At 62.0% G+C, this 16,985-nt stretch overlaps 2 protein-coding genes across 2 annotated transcripts; both read right to left on the reverse strand.

Annotated features, from left to right (window-relative positions):
• Window positions 1–1,195: 1,195 nt before the first annotated feature.
• AMDHD2 (amidohydrolase domain containing 2) lies at window positions 1,196–11,335 on the reverse strand. Its single transcript, XM_047097997.1, has 11 exons — window positions 11,150–11,335; window positions 10,219–10,355; window positions 10,000–10,139; window positions 4,093–4,147; window positions 3,707–3,919; window positions 3,537–3,625; window positions 3,289–3,433; window positions 3,107–3,214; window positions 2,878–2,946; window positions 1,792–1,893; window positions 1,196–1,439 (listed from the first exon to the last, which is right to left on the reverse strand). Exons 1-11 carry the CDS (start codon window positions 11,230–11,232, stop codon window positions 1,351–1,353), a joined length of 1,230 nt encoding a protein of 409 aa, XP_046953953.1. The 5' UTR covers window positions 11,233–11,335; the 3' UTR covers window positions 1,196–1,350.
• Window positions 11,336–11,507: 172 nt separating this feature from the next.
• ATP6V0C (ATPase H+ transporting V0 subunit c) lies at window positions 11,508–16,510 on the reverse strand. Its single transcript, XM_047097944.1, has 3 exons — window positions 16,288–16,510; window positions 12,391–12,574; window positions 11,508–12,241 (listed from the first exon to the last, which is right to left on the reverse strand). The coding sequence occupies exons 1-3, from the start codon at window positions 16,364–16,366 to the stop codon at window positions 12,037–12,039; spliced, it is 468 nt and encodes a 155-aa protein (XP_046953900.1). The 5' UTR covers window positions 16,367–16,510; the 3' UTR covers window positions 11,508–12,036.
• Window positions 16,511–16,985: the final 475 nt, after the last annotated feature.

The raw sequence follows: 16,985 nt of genomic DNA on the forward strand, positions 1-16,985 counted from the left end.
AACCCTGGATGTCTGACTGCCACATCGCGGCTGCCCTCGTGACCTGCAGGGCTCCCCAAAGCCCACTTGCCTCAAAGCGGCCCTATCAGCCCCTGCTCCCAGCGTGGGGGCACTGCTGCCAGGCCTGGGGGACATGGACGGCCGCGGGATGACACTGACGGGCAAATAGTTGCAGGGCTCCAGACACTGGTGATCCCCGAGCTGCCCACCAGCACCAGGCAGGGTCACCCACAGCGGTGCAACCCAGGGGGCACGTGGGATCCCCGGGCCCACCTGGGAGTCGGATGAGGAGAAGGGGATGTTCAGAAAAGGCCCCAAAGGAAGCCGAGCCTCGATTACCCCGAGGGCTCAAAGAAATAGGGCTGCGGGCTGGGCAAGGAGCGGTGGCCAGGGTCACCTCTGGGCCCCTCGGCCACTGCTTCCTACACTCAGAGCCAGGCAACCTGGAGTCCTCTTGAAGGCCGAGGAGAAACAGCTCGCAGTGTGTTCAGGCCCAGCACCATGGCCTTGGCCTCTGCTTCACTGGCCCAACTCTAAAGGGACAGAGGGGAGCCCATGGGCCATCCTCACACAGCCGGCCTGGCCTCCAAATGCCCTGCACGGCCCACCCGAGGCCCCTCCCACATCCAAGTCCTCCCAGCCCCAGCTCCTAACTGTCCCCACAATCAATTCTCCCACTTAAAATCCCAGAAAGCACTGGGGCGCCTGGGTGGCTCAGTCGGTTAAGGGTCCGACTCGATTTCGGCTCAGCTCACAGTTTCACAATTTGCTGGGATCGACCACCAAGTCGGGCCTTTCACTGACAGTGCAGAACCTGCTTAGGATTCTCTCTCTCTGCCCCTCCCCTCCTTCAAAATAAAATTTAAAAATCCCAAGAATACCCTTCTCCTCTGTCCCCCGACACGTAAACTTCTGGAGCCCTCCACACTCACCGTCCCCAAGCCCGTTCCTGTCCGCTTTCCAACCTACGACCCAGGACTTTCCCCTCCCGCCCTTCATTTCCAACCAGCACAACTGCGTGTGGGGCTGCAGGCCTCAGACTCGACTGTCCAACAGAGAGGGGCCCTGTCACCTTCACTGGGGCCCCCCAAGGCTGGGATCAGCTAGAATCCAGCCGCTCTCCTCCCCACCCCACCCAGAGAGCCACCGAGGGGACGGCGCTCGGCCTTGAAGCAAAACTCAGACACGAGACAAGTCCCTGCGGGGCGAACGTTTATCCAGCTGCCTCCACCTGGCAGGCCTCCACCTGGGGCAGGGCTCCTACTTGCTCCCCGGAGACCAGCTCCTCGACGGCTCAGCCCTGACAGTGTCCAGCTCAGGCTGGTCGTCCCTTCCAGCCGTGGTCCTCAGTCACTGCCTGGCTTCCTCCGCCTGCCACACCAACTCGCCCGAGATGTAGGTGGCCCGCACGTGGAGGGAGTCATCGAGCACCACGAAGTCTGGGTCAGAGGCGGCCGGTGAGACAGAGGCAGGGGTGGGTCCACCACCACCCCACACCCATCCAGAAGCTGGTGGGGAAACTGAAGCCTGGGACACGATCTGGGCACGGCCACCCCACCCCATCGGAGGCTGACCAAGGCCCTGGAACCCATGTTCCTGGAAGCAGGGCACACGGGACAAAGACCCCAGCTGCCCCTCACCTGACCCGACGGGAAGAGGAACCCGGGCTGAGGTTGGTGGCCAGGTAAGGCCACCTGGGCACAGGGAAGATCCCACCTGCCCTGGCACTGTCCCGAGTCCCCGAGCCCTCCCGAGTCTTCACCGGCCCGGGTGCCCACGTCGGGCCCTGACCTGCATCAGCCCCGAAGTCCAGCGTCCCCTTGTGTTTCTCCAGCCCCAGCAGCTGCGCGGGGTGCAGGGACGCAGCCTCCAGGGCCAGCTCCACACTGCAGCCTGCTCAGGGGACACAACCGGGCAGTCACCCCCCATCCCCAGCTGGTTCCGTGGGCAGCCTCTCCCCCAGCCCCAAAGCTCCAAGTCCCAGAGAAATCCCAGGTCTCTGCAGCAGGCTGACAAAGCCCCGCCTTCCCCCTCATCTGAGGACACTGCCAGGTACCCTTTTCCTGGTCACTCACCCATCCCAGCTCTGCAGGGCTCCCCGCCTCACTGACAAATGCCCTGGACCCAGATGGCCGCAGGCCCCTCCTCCTTCCGGGTCCCGGGAAGAGCCCCCCAAAAAGAAGCAGTAGCCCGGGCATCAACGAGGCCACCTGGTCTTGGCTTTCCGTCCCTGCTCCCTCTCAAGAAGCCACACGACCAAATCCTTTTTCTTCTGTTCCCTACCTCACCACCCCTCCCCCCAACAGCCAGCCTACAGCCATTTCCTGCCTCCTGGCCTGTCTCCCTGCTCCTCTAAACAGCATGTTGAACCCGGGCACCCCCAGGTGACACCCCAGCCCCGGGCACTGCCAAGAATCCCGCAGGGCCCGGCCAACCACAGCCTCTGCCAAATACCCCTCCCTGCCCCCCCCCGGACACGCCTACCCCCTCAACAAGCCTGAAGCGCTGCTCTGACCGCCCCCCTCCCCTCCCTAAAGCTCCGTACCCACGGAGTCCTGCGAATCCACAGGCCCCAGGCCGAGGGCCTTCCCGTGGGTACGGTGAGCACCCTTTTCTCGGTGCCGTGGCCTCACTGCCTATCACCCTGGGTGCCAGCCACATGCTTGCTCCTCGCTCTCCGAACCTGCCCCTGAGCTGCCGCAGGGGGCCTCAGCCGTGTTCCTGGTGCTCCACTCCTAGGAATCCCATCCCACAAGGGGTGTCGCTGCAAGAGCCCAGGGGTCTCCGTGCTTCCCTCCAACCTCCCCGCCCCCGACACATATGTGCACATGCGCACGCGCACGTGCGCACACACCTGCCCCCTCCAGCCTCACCAACCTGTGGCCTGCAGGAAATGCCGGACGCAGACATCCATCGGGGCTATGCTGCCGCTCAGTGTCTTGGTGCCTTGAGAGTGAGAGAGCAGGTTCTGGGGGGACCAGGGGCTACTGGGCACATGGGGGGTGGGGGGCCCACAGGCCGGCGGGGAACGCTCAGATGTCTGCGTCCCACAAGAGAGGCCAAAGGGCCGTTGTCGAGGAGTCAGCGGGACGAGAGGGTCACTCACCGGCCACATAGGCTGTCAGCCCGTCCACCTCCACCTCCTGCTGCCCCAGCGTGTGACGCCCATTGCCCAAACCCAGGGCGGGAACGGCGTCAGTGACCAACACCAGCCCTGCGGAAGGAAGGGGACTCAGGAGCTGCCCGGCCGAGTCCTCCCACCGGGCCCCGCCCCGCCCTGCCGCTCACCCTGGGGATGGGCCCGGTGGGCGATGCGCAGGGCGGCCGGGTTGGTGTGCGTGCCATCCGCGATCATCCCGTAGAAGATGTGGCGGCCGGGAGGCAGCCGGTCACTGGTCAGGAGCCCCACGATACCGGGGTCACGGTGGTGGAACTGGACAGAGATAGGAGGGCAGCTGAGTGACGGCAGGAGCCCTTGTGCCTATCCGCCCAGGGAGTTGCGGGGGGGGGGGGGGGGGAGGGCACGGGGCACTCACAGGCAGCATGGCGTTGAAGAGGTGGGTGATGAAGGTGGCCCCACTCTGCACGGCTTCCTCCGCGGCCTGCAGGTCGGCCACCGAGTGTCCTGCATAGGGGACCTGGACTCAAAGTGTGCACCCAGCCCAGGACCCCACGCGGGCCCAACCCTGGAGGTGGCAGTCCTCACCTAGGGACACACAGATGCCACGGGCTGTCAGCGCCTGGATCACCTCATGGCTTCGGCCCAGCTCGGGGGCCAGCGTCACAATGCGGACGTTGTCCAGGGGCCCGTAGGTGGCCAGCACATCGTGGAAGGCGTTGGCCTCAAAGGAGCGCAGGTGGGCTTCGGGGTGTGCACCTCGCTTCTCCCGGCTGATGAACGGGCCCTCCAGGTGCACCCCTGGGAGGAGAGGAGTGGACAGCTCCAGCGGGCCTCTGGCCCTGCAGCCCCCGCCCTGGCCCGTCACCTGCCCGACCTCCCTCCCCAGTTGGGCCTCTGGAGGGGGAAGGGCTGCCAACAGGTCCCCAAGGAGCCTCCCGGGGTGGGGGCAGGGAGAGGGGTCAGCCACTCACCGAGGACCCCTGCCCCATGGGGACCACCACTCTTCACAGGGATCTGAGGAAGGACCTGGGGGGAACCAGCTGTTAAAGCCCTGCCCCCTACGGCCCAATGCCCAGAGATCACAGCCCAGCCGAGGTCAGAGGTCAGAGGTCAGAGCCCAGCCCCCTGATGGCCTTCCGTCAGATAGCAGAAGGTAGTCGAAGGCCCCCAACCAGAGTCAGGGAAGGCACAGCGCTAAGAACCATCAGGACGCGGAGGAACACGCAGGGGCGGAAGGCCAGCTGCCCAGCAAGGAACAGGAATGGACAAAAGGGACCTGACCTGGCCCCGCAACGTGGCCAAAGGGTCTGGACCCAGCCAGACAGGGGAGCGGGCCCGGCCTCCTGAGCTGCAGGACCGCACACACGGCCAGGGTCAAGAGGAGGCGTGCAGTCCAGGCAGCGCGAGCACAGAAGCGGGGGTTCGGGGGCCAGAGAGGTCGGTGCACACGGGGCCGGGGGCTCAGGCGTCGAGGGCACAGCCACGCGGTGCCTGAGCCGAACACAGGTACTCACATGACCCGTCTTGGAGGCGGGGCGAGCTGCCAGAGAAACCTGCCGCCCGCCGAAGGGCCCTGGGGCACCCCCACCCCAAACCAGATACAGCGATGCGTAAAGAGGCTGAAACCCTGGGAGCCTGATGGGCCGACACTGGGCAGGTGTGGGCAGGGGCACGTGGTGGAGACACCGAGGAAACAGGTGGAGCCTTGAGAAGCGGGGGCGGGGGGAACCACAGACACCATTAAAGACCAGCTGGGCCCGTGAATGTGCCCTGCCAGCAAACCGGAAGGGCTCCAGGCGAGGGGTGGGTGGAGGTACACCCCCTGCGATTAGGTTAACACTGTCTGCACGAAGCCAGTGAGGCTGTCCCCTCGGCCCAGGGACCTCAACTAAGGGCGCCCCCAGGAGCCCGCCCCAGTCTCGGGGCTCCCAGCAGCCTGCTGGCGCCTGATCTCAAACACAGCCGACGGCCAAGGCTCAGTGGCAGCTCGGGGAAACCTTGGGGACACAGAGGACGAACAGGGCAGGGCCGGCAGGGACGGGAAGACACGTGAGGAGAGGTCCTGCACCCGTGAAACAAGAAGACAGGGTCAGAAAAAAACACTGAGAGAGAAAGCGAGCTCTTCCCATTAAAAGTATGTGAGGGACGCCCGGGTGGCTCGGTCGGTTAAGCATCCAATTCTTGATTTCGGCTCAGGTCGTGATCTCGCAGGTCATGAGATCAAGCCCCACACGGGGCTCTGCACTCACAGTGCAGGATTCTCTCTCTGCCTCTCCCTTGCTCACACTTGCGCGCGCGCTCTCTCTCTCTCTCAAAATAAGTAAACAAATACTTAAATAAGAAATAAAATAAAAAAATACAATACAACTTGAGCAATAAATAAATAAAAAAACAAAACAAAACAAAACAAAAACCAAAAAACCCAAGTCAAGAACCAGAACAAGAAACACAGGAAACATTCAGGAAGCGGAGTCGCAAAAAGAACCAGAGACGCCATCCAGGAGGCCCAACCATGGAATAATGACTCCCAGGAAAGACGACAGAGAAACGAGGGAGAAAAATCACACACGCGCTGTGATCAAGGAACGCAAACAAAACCAAAAACCAAACTTCAGACCGACAGGGTGTGCCAATGGCCGGCACAATAGATAAATTCCCCACAGGCCCCACACGTGTCACCCTCAGACTTCAGAACCCGAGGCCAAAGGGAAGATTCCATGAGCTTCCAGAGGGAAGAAATAAGTCATGCACAAAGTATCAGAGGTCAGGTGGCTTCCGACTTCTCACCAGCAACCCTGGAAATGAAAAAACAATACAGCAACGCCTTTAAGAATTCTAGGGGAAAGTCACTTCTAACCTACGCCCAATCAAGAGAATAAAAACCTCGTTAGACCTTCGAGATCGTGAAAACTTTGCTCTCTGCGCCCCCGTCTCTAGCAGAAGCTGGTGGATATGCTCCAAAACAAAGGCCAAAACCAGCAAAGACAAAGGCACGGGAGAGGGGATAGAGGCCCAGCAGAAAGACGCCAGGGGATCCCCCCAGGTGACGGGAAGGAGCTCCCAGGACAGCTCGGTCCAGGGAGGCCGGCAGCCAGGGCCGAGGAACAGGTCCCTAAAGCTGCCGAGGGAGAACGACGTTGATAGAGCGCTGGGCGCACCCACACGTCCCGCAAGAAGAGTGAGAAACGGGCACAGGCGGGGAGTGGAGTCGCCAGCTGAGAGAACAAACGAGGAGTCCCAAAGACACGGGGCAGACGGGTAAGAAAACGGGTCAGCACCCAGTCCTTCACCCAGTCCTGCCGGCGGGTCTCCCCAAGTCGGCAGGCTGCTACCCGGGGAGGGCGGGGGGCCGGAAACCCATGAAGAGGAGTCTAGCCTCAGCTCCGCTGGTGGAAGGAGACACCCCTGTTCACTGCCCTAAACCGGCCTGGAGCTTAGACAGGCGAGAGCAAATTCCAAGGACCAGCTGAGCTGAAGGTGACCGTCTCCAGGTAGGAGCTGGTGGGGGCAAAGGACTGCTGTTTCTCCTAACAAGCCAGGAGATTCATGTAAGTTCGCTAAAAATTAAAAGCAAAACAAACCAAAAGGGGCACCTGGATGGCGCAGTCGGTTAAGCGTCCAGCTTCAGCTCAAGTCATGGTCTTACAGCTTGTGAGTTCGAGCCCCACATCGGCCACTGTGCTGATGAGGACCCTGCTTGGAACTCTCTCTCTCCGCCCCCCCCCCATCCTCCCCTGCTCTCTCTTTCAAAATAAATAAATAAACTTAAAAAAAAAAAAGGTAACGGCTGAGTTTTTCGGGAATAGATTTTTTGCTCGCGAACACACCCTCTCGAGCCTCGCCCTCAGCCCATCTGTGGAGGACAGGCCCACGTTCCACCAGGCGACCCCGTCGTGCCCAGTGTCAGGTCCCGTCCTGAAGCTCTCTCCAAGTCTTCCAAGAGAGCTCGGTGCCAGACACGGGGCTACGGTCAGACGGCCGGGGAGGGGATACCCCAGCCCACGGGGCAGATGAACTTGAGGGTGAATCTCCAGATCCCGTCTTTCCGGGGAGCCTGCCTTGTGACACGTTCTACGGGGTTCTGCACGCGGTCCGCACGGGGACTCCCACACAGGGAGAGGGGCCCCTCTCGATGCCGTGCTCGCCACTGGCTGTTGTCCCCACCCAGTCTCACAGGTGCCACTCTCACGCGGATGCCTCCAGGAAGGTACGCGGCCCAAGTCCAGGTCTCATGTTCTGAGCCCGAGGTGAGGTCTGAACCCGACGCACGGGGTTCACTTCGTACTTCGAAACAAAACTGAGTTTGACGAGGGAGAGACCAAGAGCGCTAAGTAGGGAGAAGGCAATGAACGACAGCACGGACGGCAAGAGAATGGGAAAGGTCAAAGTGCAGAGGGCATGGTGACAGCCTGGCTGCCGCCTGAGGAGGTAGCAGGTCTTGGCTAAGCACACGATGGACCAGAAGCCGAGAACACTCCAGCCAGAGCTTCCTCCTGGGAGGGTATGAAAGGATAAGACTGAAAGAGGCCCCCAAAAAGAGCAGGTGGTCTCAATGGGCCAGAACACGATGCTAAGGGATCCGGGTAACTTCTGACAGAGCAGCAATCCCGTTCTGCCCAGTGTGAGCCAGCCCTGGAAGAAGGTGGGTGGACGGGAATCGGGGACATACCTAAGCGAACGGCCCCGTGGCGTCTGAGATGACACTGGATTAAATTTCCACATTCACGGCCTCCGAGATTTTACTTTCTGCTGTCCAGCGCCTTCATCCCGCGAGTGTTTGTGGAGACTGACAAGTAGCAGCAGGAAGCCATAAACCAGAGGGGTGCCTGGGGGGCTCGGTGGGTTAGGCATCCGGCTCTTGCTTTCGGCTCAGGTCATGATCTCACGGCTTGTGAGGTTGAGCCCCACGTCGGGCTCTGTGCTGATAGCACGGAGCCTGCTTGGGATCCTCTCTCTCTCCCTACCCCTCCCCAGCTTGTGCACCCACGTTCTCCCTAAATAAGTAAATAAACATTAAAGGAAGAAAAGAAAACGTAAGCCAGAAATCCTAGTGACCAGAAACTCCCTGTCCTAAAAAAAGAGGTCTCACAACCTGTATCACGATGGTCAAATGTGCTGTCGAAGCCACGGGCACAGCAGAGTCACAGCTCCAAAGAGCAGGCAACAGAGACAACAAGATAAAACAGGGCAGAAGGCCTGGGAACAGGAGAGAGAATGGCCCAGAATGGCTGGGCCATACGTGGGAAGAGGGCCGAGGCTGGGGCGGCTAGGGAGGGACTGCTCAGAAGGGTAAAAAGGGGGTGGGGACGCCTGGGTGTCTCAGTCAGTTAAGCGTCCGACTTTGGCTCAGGTCACGATCTCACGGTTCATGGGTTTGAGTGGTTAGAGCCCCGCGTCGGGCTCTGTGCTGACAAGTGCTTCGGATTCTGTGTCTCCCTCTCTCTCCGCCCCCTTCCTGCTCACGCTCTGCCTCTCTCTCTCTCAAAAATAAATAAACATTTAAAAAAAAAAAAGAAGGATAAAAAGTGCGGGGCTGAGCGATGTGCTATGCCCTGTCCCCTGGGAAGGCCGCTGCGGCAGGACTCGGAGCAGGGCCGGCAGTTGGGAGACTAGGCAACAGTCAGGAAGCCTCACTGGTAGGTCCCGGGAAGGGGGAGGACAGTAAGGCGGGCGCGTTCCCAGATTCCAGGCAAGAGAAATCAGGGATTGATGACCAAGAGAAAAAACACAGAACCAGGTGGCTTGAAGTAGGAAGATGAGCTTAGTTTTTAACCTCTGACTTTGTGATGGGAGGCCTGGGAGAAATTTCCAGAAAGATGTCCACACATGACAGCGTACCGAGTGTTTAAGAGGTACCGCACACAGCGCTGCCTGCCCCACAACCCCAGGAGACGGACGTGGTGCTCATTCCCAACTTGGATTTGAGAAAATGGAGGCTCAGAAAAAAGTAAGGATGGTCTCGTGTCCCCCAGATGACGGATGAACTTAGGGGGCCAGGACCCAATCCCAAGCCCACACTCAAACTCCCGCAACACCCAACTCCAACTGTGCGTCCACACACCCAGGAGGGACCTCCCCACCCATGACCGGCAACATGACCCATAATTGCAAAAAAAGCCCTGTACTGGAGAAAACAACAACGCTGTGGGGGGGGGGAGGTTAAAGGGTAACTACTGCCCTTCCCCAACTCGACTCGGGTAAGGGGACGTCCACGCTTTTCAAAACCCACTAAGCATCAAGCGGTAAAGAGGCACGATGAATACCACCTGCTTTCTGGCGGTTACCATGTAAAGTCACCGCCCCAAAGAAACCCAACAAGATGGTGGGGTGAAGAATAAAACCGGAGAGCCCGCCTGGGTGAAAATGTCTATAGGGCCATGCAGAGAAGAGAGGAAGTGGAAGGGTGGTGTGGGGGCCACAAGAGAAGCAGCGGGGACGGAAGGGGGCGGCAGGGGCAGACAACGAGCTTCTTTCTAGAAAGCACATTCAGTGGAGTCACACAGCACAGACAAGTTAGGGGGGATGAACCTGAGGAGATGGTACAAATGTGGCAATCCAGAAAGTCCCAGCAATCGGTTTCTGGAGCCAGGAGGTGGCCAGGGTGCGAGATGGAGAGGACGTCTAGCCCCGAAGACACCTCAACAATAAACATGAAGGCCTGTGGGAAGGGCCGCAGAGGCAGTGACCCCCTGCCGGTGGGGGAACACCAAAGGAGAGCCTAGGGGCAGGACCCCGGACCCCAGGCCCCAGGGGGTGGGGGAGGCTAAAAGGTGAGGCCAGACCCAAGGGCCAAGGGGTTTGTGGCAGGAAAAGTTTGCAAATTAAAGGGGTGCTGCTGTTGAAGCCCCCTTCCCTTGAGACCGGAAGCCTGACCTCACCTTGTGATAAACCTCCGGTGGCGAGGTGACCAAAGTGGGGCAGAAGGAGGTGACTCCATGAGACAATATCCTCTGGGCCACCAGGGCGACCCCCGAACCCACGTCCTCCGTGGCCTGAGAGAAGTCAACGCCAAATCCACCTACGGCCACAAAGAGGAAGGTTGCACGGTGCCCGGACCACCTTCTCCGGGTCCCTGTCCCCTAAGCCCTAGACCGCACCGTTGATCTGCACATCGATGAAGCCAGGCGCCAGGATGCAGCCCCCGCAGTCCCGCTGCTCATCAGCCATTCGCCGCTCCTCGAAGAACAGCTTCTCCGGGTCCAGAATGCGGCCTCCGCGCACCCACAGATCCTCCCTGCGGCCAGAGCCGGACGGAAGCTAGGATGGCCGGTCCCTGGGCCCACCAGAGCAGTGCCTGAGCCCGCATCCCGACCCCGCACCCGGCTCGGCTCCGGGCCCCACTCCAGCACCGCGCGACCCCGCACCCCGCGCCCCCACTTCAGCAGCTCCCGATCCCCCGGCCCCGCGCCCCACCCGGCCCCGACGCCCACTCCAGCACCTCGAACCCCGCGCCCCGCCGGCCCCGGGCCCCACTCCAGCAGTGCCCGGCCCCGCGCCCTGCGACCCATCCCAGCAGCTCCCGCTCCCGCATCCCGCGCCCCACCGGCCCCGCGCCCCACTCCGGCAGTGCCCGGCCCCGCATCCCGCTCCCCACTCCAGCACCTCCCGACCCCGCATCCCACTCCACAACTGCCCGGCCCCGCACCCCGTCCAGCAGCTCCCGCACCCCGCGCCCCACCCGGCCCCCGGGCCCCAATCCAGCAGCTCCCGACTCCGCATCCCGCGCCCCACCAGCCCTGGGCCCCACTCCAGCAGTGCCCGGCCCCGCGCCCTGCGCCCCATCCCAGCAGCTCCCGATCCCGCGCCCCACCGGCCCCACGCTCCACTCCAGCAGTGCCCGGCTTCGCGCCCTGCGCCCCACTCCAGCAGTGCCCGGCCCGCACCCCGCCGGCTCCGCACCCCATCTAGCAGCTCCCGTCCCCGCACCCCACCCGGCCCCGGGCCCCGATCCAGCAGCTGCCGGCTCCGCACCCCGCGCCCCGCCCGGCTCCCGGGCCCACCCCCGCAGCGCCTGACCCCGCACCCCACCTGAGCAGCGCCCGCCCTCGCAGGATGCGGCAGTTGGTGAACTGGAGCACCGGGGCCCGCCCCTCGCCCTGTGCGTCGCGCATCGTGAGCCACCGGAGCCCCACCGAGCGGGCGCCGCCCGGAGCCCCGCAGCCGAAGCCCGCTCTCCCGCTCTCCGCGCACTCGGCCGACTGCGGGCCGCCGGGCTCCGGCCGCACCCACGTGACCCTCAGCTGACTGAGGCGTGCCACGTGACCGGCCGGTCCACGTGATCCGGGCGCCCACGTGACCGGCACGCCCCTGGGCCGGCAGGGCCGCCGCGGCCGCCCCCGCCCCGCCCCCGCCGGGCCCGGGCCCACACAAGCGGTCCACACAGGCGTCCAGTCACAACCGAGAACTTTATTGGACACGGCTCGGCTCCAGGACCTCGCAGGCCCAGCACACTGGCCCGCGGCCCCCGACAGCCAGGGCTGGAGGAGGGTGGTTCGATCCAAAGAGTCTCGGAGCAAACGGCAACCCCGCAACGCAACACTCGACCTAAGATTACTATATAGTTGGGGACGGAGGGCTGCTCCACAGACGTATGAACAGATCAAATCTTTATAAATAAGAAACATCCAGTGAAGAGAAAATGACAACTCTAATTCACCCTTCTACAGAGCGCTCTAGGGCAGATGAGTGGGGGCGGCCGGAGGCCCGGATGGGTAAGGAGTGGGCCCGGATGTCCACGGCACGGGGCGGGGCGGGGGCGAGGCCGGGGTAGCAGACAACGGGCACTAGGACACTGCGCATTTACAAGACCGACTACTGGGGGGGCGGCGGCCCCGTGCGTGTGTGTCAGGCTGTTCATTTCGGAATGAGGGGTGGTCTTTACATCGTGTTCTGTGGCTGGTGCGCTCGGAGAGGGGCTACTTTGTGGAGAGGATAAGGGCAACGATGAGACCGTAGAGGCCGAGCACCTCGGCGAAGATGAGGATCAGGATCATGCCCACGAATAGCCGGGGCTGCTGGGCAGTGCCACGCACACCAGCGTCCCCCACGATGCCAATGGCAAAGCCAGCTGCCAGCCCGCTGAGGCCCACGCTCAGGCCAGCACCCAGTTGGAGGAAACTCCTGGGGGAGAGAAGACACCGGGTAGACGTCAGCCACCTGCCAGGGGAAGCAAGTCACCAGCCCGACGCCCCCTCCCCAGCCCTCCCAGCCCCGTGCAGTGGCCTCGCCCGAGGCAGGACATGACCTATGGGGAGGGGCCCGGCACTCACCTGTAGAGAGTGATGCCATCATTCAGGGAATTAGCGATGAGGACGGCCACCACCAGCCCGTAGATGGCGATGATACCAGCCATGACCACTGGGATGATGGACTTCATGATCAGTTCTGGCCGCATGACAGACATGGCCGCGATGCCAGTGCCACTCTTGGCTGTACCGTAGGCGGCACCCAGGGCTGTGGGGAGGGGGCAGGAAAGGCAAGGTGAGCTCAGAGCACCTGGGGCCAGGACCCTGGGGGTAGCAGCTGTGGCACGGCTGAGAGACGCCGTAAGTTATCATCGACAAGGTGAGATAAAGCTGGCACCCAGCTCAGGGCAGGAGGTGGCCCTCGGGGGCAAGAGCTACAGCTGGGCACGCAGGGAGCTCAGGCAGCTGTCTCCTTCCTCCAACAGAGGCCCTTAACGGCTGTCCCGCCTATCTGGGCTCCTGCTCCGCTGTCTAACCTTGGCCCCAACCTCCCAGAGACCCCAGTACCGCTGCCCACGGCCTAAAAGGTGGAGCTCTGACAGGCCCGGCAGAGCAGCCCAGTCACATGGAGAGAAAGCTGAGGGCATCCTCAGGCACAGAGCAGGACTAGGCTCTCAAGTCTGGAAAGAATCCTCCCTGCCATCACCCAGGTGGACCATGAGGCCTTGACGGACCTCCCAGAAGCACGCCTGCCTGCACAGAGGCCTTGGGCTCACAGAAGCCTAGATTTCCACCCCCCCAAGACGCCAGCAACGAGGCGTGGGGGAACGGGAGGACGTCCAGTCTCCTCTGATGGTACTCCGCCTCGCTCTTGCCAGGGTGTGCTGCCTTCCTCCAATCTCCCTTCTCCTGGCCTCCACGCATGGAGTAACTTTTGCACAGGATAGAGCCACAGCGGGCCCAGGTGGCTCTTCTGACTCCCGCCCTCCAAGGTCTTGCTGCACTGCTTGAGCAAAGGGTAACATGGCTCATGGGTTTCAGAAAAGATGTGGACACTCCTGACCATTCCTCTGCACGTTTTATTCACCTATTTGGGCCACAAAAAATGCTTCCTCTCTGTGCTCATCACTGAGCAGGGAGGAAGTCAGAGGAGCTCTGGCTTCCCGGGGCTCCAAGCCCGGTGAGGAAACACACATGGCCGCTCCAAGCACAGCAACACGTTCTAGAAGAGTGGGGAGGCCCGTGGGAGTGGGGGAAGGGCTCCATAGAGAAAGTGACGTTTGAGGAAGAGGCTTGAGTGAGCAAAAATGATTGCAGACAGCACACACGAATGGAGACGCCCCCCAACGAGGCATCACACTGGGAGCTAGCAGGAAAGAGAAAAGAAGTAGGGGTGGGAGCAGAGGGATTTCCACTCCAACACCACCACGCCTAGACACTCGGCACCTTTAACCTGGGGCTCAGGGCTGGTCTTCACGAAGCTCTTCCGGGAACTCTCCTGGTTGCAGTGCATTCTGGGGGCTGCTACTGCAGGCCCCGCACCACATCGGGCTATGTCAAGTGCACGCAAGGAGCCAGTGCCATGGTTTGTCACTCAAGCGGGAGAGCACAGGCGATGAGTGTCACTGAGTAAGGCACCGATTACTGGCAAGTTAGCATCCCAGGTAGCAGGACACGGCCAGAGGTGGAAAGTGAGCGGGGCCCTTCTCCAGAAGGCAGCAGGGAGATCGTGTGGCTGAGGGTGGGGCCGCCACGACAGGAACAAAGGGAAGAAACAGAGCTGACCATCAGGATGGAAAAGCAGCCTGGCCTGGGCAGCAGCAGGTGTCCCGGAAAACCCTGGATGCCAGCTCTGGAGGCCAAGCCTCACCAGGTCCCAGATTGAGCAGGGAACAGAAAGAGTGCAATCAGGAGGCAGTTCCAAGAACAAAGCACCAAACGCAGGGTGCCTGCCAGCAGGGAGGAAGTCAGAGATTACGGTAAAGGAGCAACTGACAAACTTGTGGCAGACTTGATGAAGAAAGAGTTGACAGGACTTCTGTCACAAGAAAAAAGGGGAAGCAGGAAGGAGATCGGGCCCCACAGGAGCAGGCAGCACCAATCATCAGGGGCCTGGGGCAACAAAAAAAGCCCTAGACCAGTGATACCCTGTTCTCAGTAACTTCCAGAGACCTGCTTTCTGATCAGGCTCCATCTGAAAGTATCAAGTTAAGTTCCAGAAAAGGAAGAGATGTACCTGATGACTAGAGCAGGCCAGGAGCTGGGTACAGAAAAAGGGCCCAAGGGGCAAACTCAGGGCTTCGGGAACAAGCAATGACAGCCAGAATTCAAGGAATTCTGGGGCGGGAATGTCTTGTTTTGTTCACTGATGTTCCCCTGTGCCTGGCACACAGTAGGAGCTCACTCGACATTTGCTGAAAGAACGAATGACAGCCATAAGTAACAACGCACACATGGCCAGGCACAGTAGAATCTCAAGAACTGTGGAGGCAAAGAGCAGAAAAGGGGTGGGGGGTTCCAGCAGCCTGTCCGTCCGGAAGTGCTGGAAAGCAGACAGCCCCTTAAGATGTGGAAAGAGCAGGGTTAGCTGGGAGAGAAGGGGAAGTCCAGACCACTTCTCCCACCACAAATGACCCCTTATGTGCACGTGATGGGAAGGGCAGGGTAGGGCTCACTCAGCAACTCATGACTGGCAGACAGGCCCAGGCAGAGGGCGGCCCTCAAGACAGCAGAGTCCCCAAGCCCCCACCTCACAAGTGTTTACAGACAGCACAGGCTGTTTGGAGTTCAAACCCGCCACATACTTGCACAGGGAGCCTCCCCAGCCCACCAGGTAGGGTGGGGCAGGGCGGGGTCATCCAAACCAAAAACCAGACCTACCTAAGGAGGCCCAGAGGAGACCAGGCCAGACCAGTCTACAGGCTTGCAGCAGACTAGGACTCACCTTCCTGGGTCCCACATTCTTGGGCCTGGCCCACGTGCCTTTCTCTCAGGTAGACCAGTTTTCACCGAATTCAACACCCATTACCGTCAAGACCTAACTTCAAAAGCAGGGTGCCATCAAGAACCTGGAAAGCCCCTTCTCTTTGCCTAGGGGAGCCCTCCCAATTTCGGACCTGGGAAAAGGGAAGTCATTCATTCATTCATTCATTCAGGCCTGAACCAGACGACTCCCTCCTAAGGACAAAGACCCAATAGGACACTCTATGCCACTCTCTCATTCACCCAGAAGTAGACCCCCGACAAGCGTGCACACACATAGCACTGATGCTGGCCTGCTTCCCAAACACCCGTCCTTCGCCCTTAGCCTGTCCAGACCCCTGCCCCAATCCACACAATCCTAGCCCTGGGCTCCTGCCAGCTGTCAGGACCAACCCCTCTGCCCCATTTTCCCAAACAACCCACACATCCCACAGGGCTACGGGGAAACAGTGACAGGCCGTGACCGGAAGCACCTGCCTCTGGGTACAGACCCACCTGACCCCCGTCGGGGGCGGGCCGCCACAAGGGCGAGAGGTGTGTACCAAGGAGGGGAGCGCCAGGGCCTCATCCCCCGACACCCCCGCCGAACAGGGGGAGCTTCCCGAGGTGTGATGTCACACCTGCCCGCAGGATGGCGGTGGGGGGTGCGGAGCAGGCGCAGGACCGCGCGCCCCCACCCCAGCCTCCCTCCCGCCTCTCCTAGGGCTAAGATGGCAGCGGCGCCGCCGCCCCACCCCCGCACCTACACTGACGGCGGCAGGGCTGCCGGCCCAGGATCCCCGGGAGACCCGCACCCCCGCCCAGCCCGCAGGCCCTGCGACTCGCAGCCCTCGGGGCCCCGACCCCCGCCCGCGGTCACGTGAGGCTCGGGACCCCCCCCCAACAGCTCGGAATTACGTCAGCGTGACGTCACACCAAGAACCCGAGGGCGACGCGGGCATAAGCTCCGCGAGTCCCGGCGCCCCCAGCCTCCCAAGTCCCTCCTGCCTCGGCGCTCACCGCTGAAGACCATGGCGGCCGAGGCGCCCATGACCGCGAAAAAGGAGGCGTACTCGGGGCCGCTCTTGGCCTCGGACATGTCTGCGGGTGGGGAGAGGGCGAGCTCAGCGGGCCAAGACGGGGGCGAGGACGGGCCGGGCACGGCAAGCGAGCGCAAGGAGAGCAGTCAGGCGGCTGCGAAGGCGACCCGGCCCGTCAGCGGCTGCGCTCTAAATACCAGCACCGCAGAACAAAATGGCGGCCGCAGCCGTGTCACATGACCCGGGCTCCGCCCCTTCGGGCTATACCACTTCGTGCAGGCGGGGGGCGCCACGGCTTGGTACGCCCTAGCGGCCCTCTGACTGCTCCTGCACCGTGCCGCCGCCCAAGCGACCCGGACTCAGGCGTTCCGCCCCACCTCGGCCCCCGCGGACGCGGAGCCGGGCGCTGGCAGCTTCTCGCACCCCTTGGCGTTGGGCCCGTCCGGCTCCCGGGCGGGGGCGGGGCGGTGGCCCTCGTATTAGCATATGGGGCGGGGCGTGGGGTGCCCCGCCTCCTCTGCGGCTGCGAGGCGCCAGCTGGTGCGGCTTTCCTTTACGTTCGCCGAGTGGATTCGGCGGCGAGGTTCTCGCGGCCTTTCTGCGGGCACCCGGGACCGAGGTCTCCCCGGGAAGTCTTCATACTTCAGACGGAGTATGAACAGACGGAGCCGAAATCCC

Source organism: Lynx rufus, unplaced genomic scaffold, assembly GCF_022079265.1.
Source record: "Lynx rufus isolate CCGP_SWC_20201006 ecotype Redwood Valley unplaced genomic scaffold, mLynRuf1.p SCAF_43, whole genome shotgun sequence".
In the NCBI taxonomy this organism is placed as follows: Eukaryota; Metazoa; Chordata; class Mammalia; order Carnivora; family Felidae; genus Lynx; species Lynx rufus.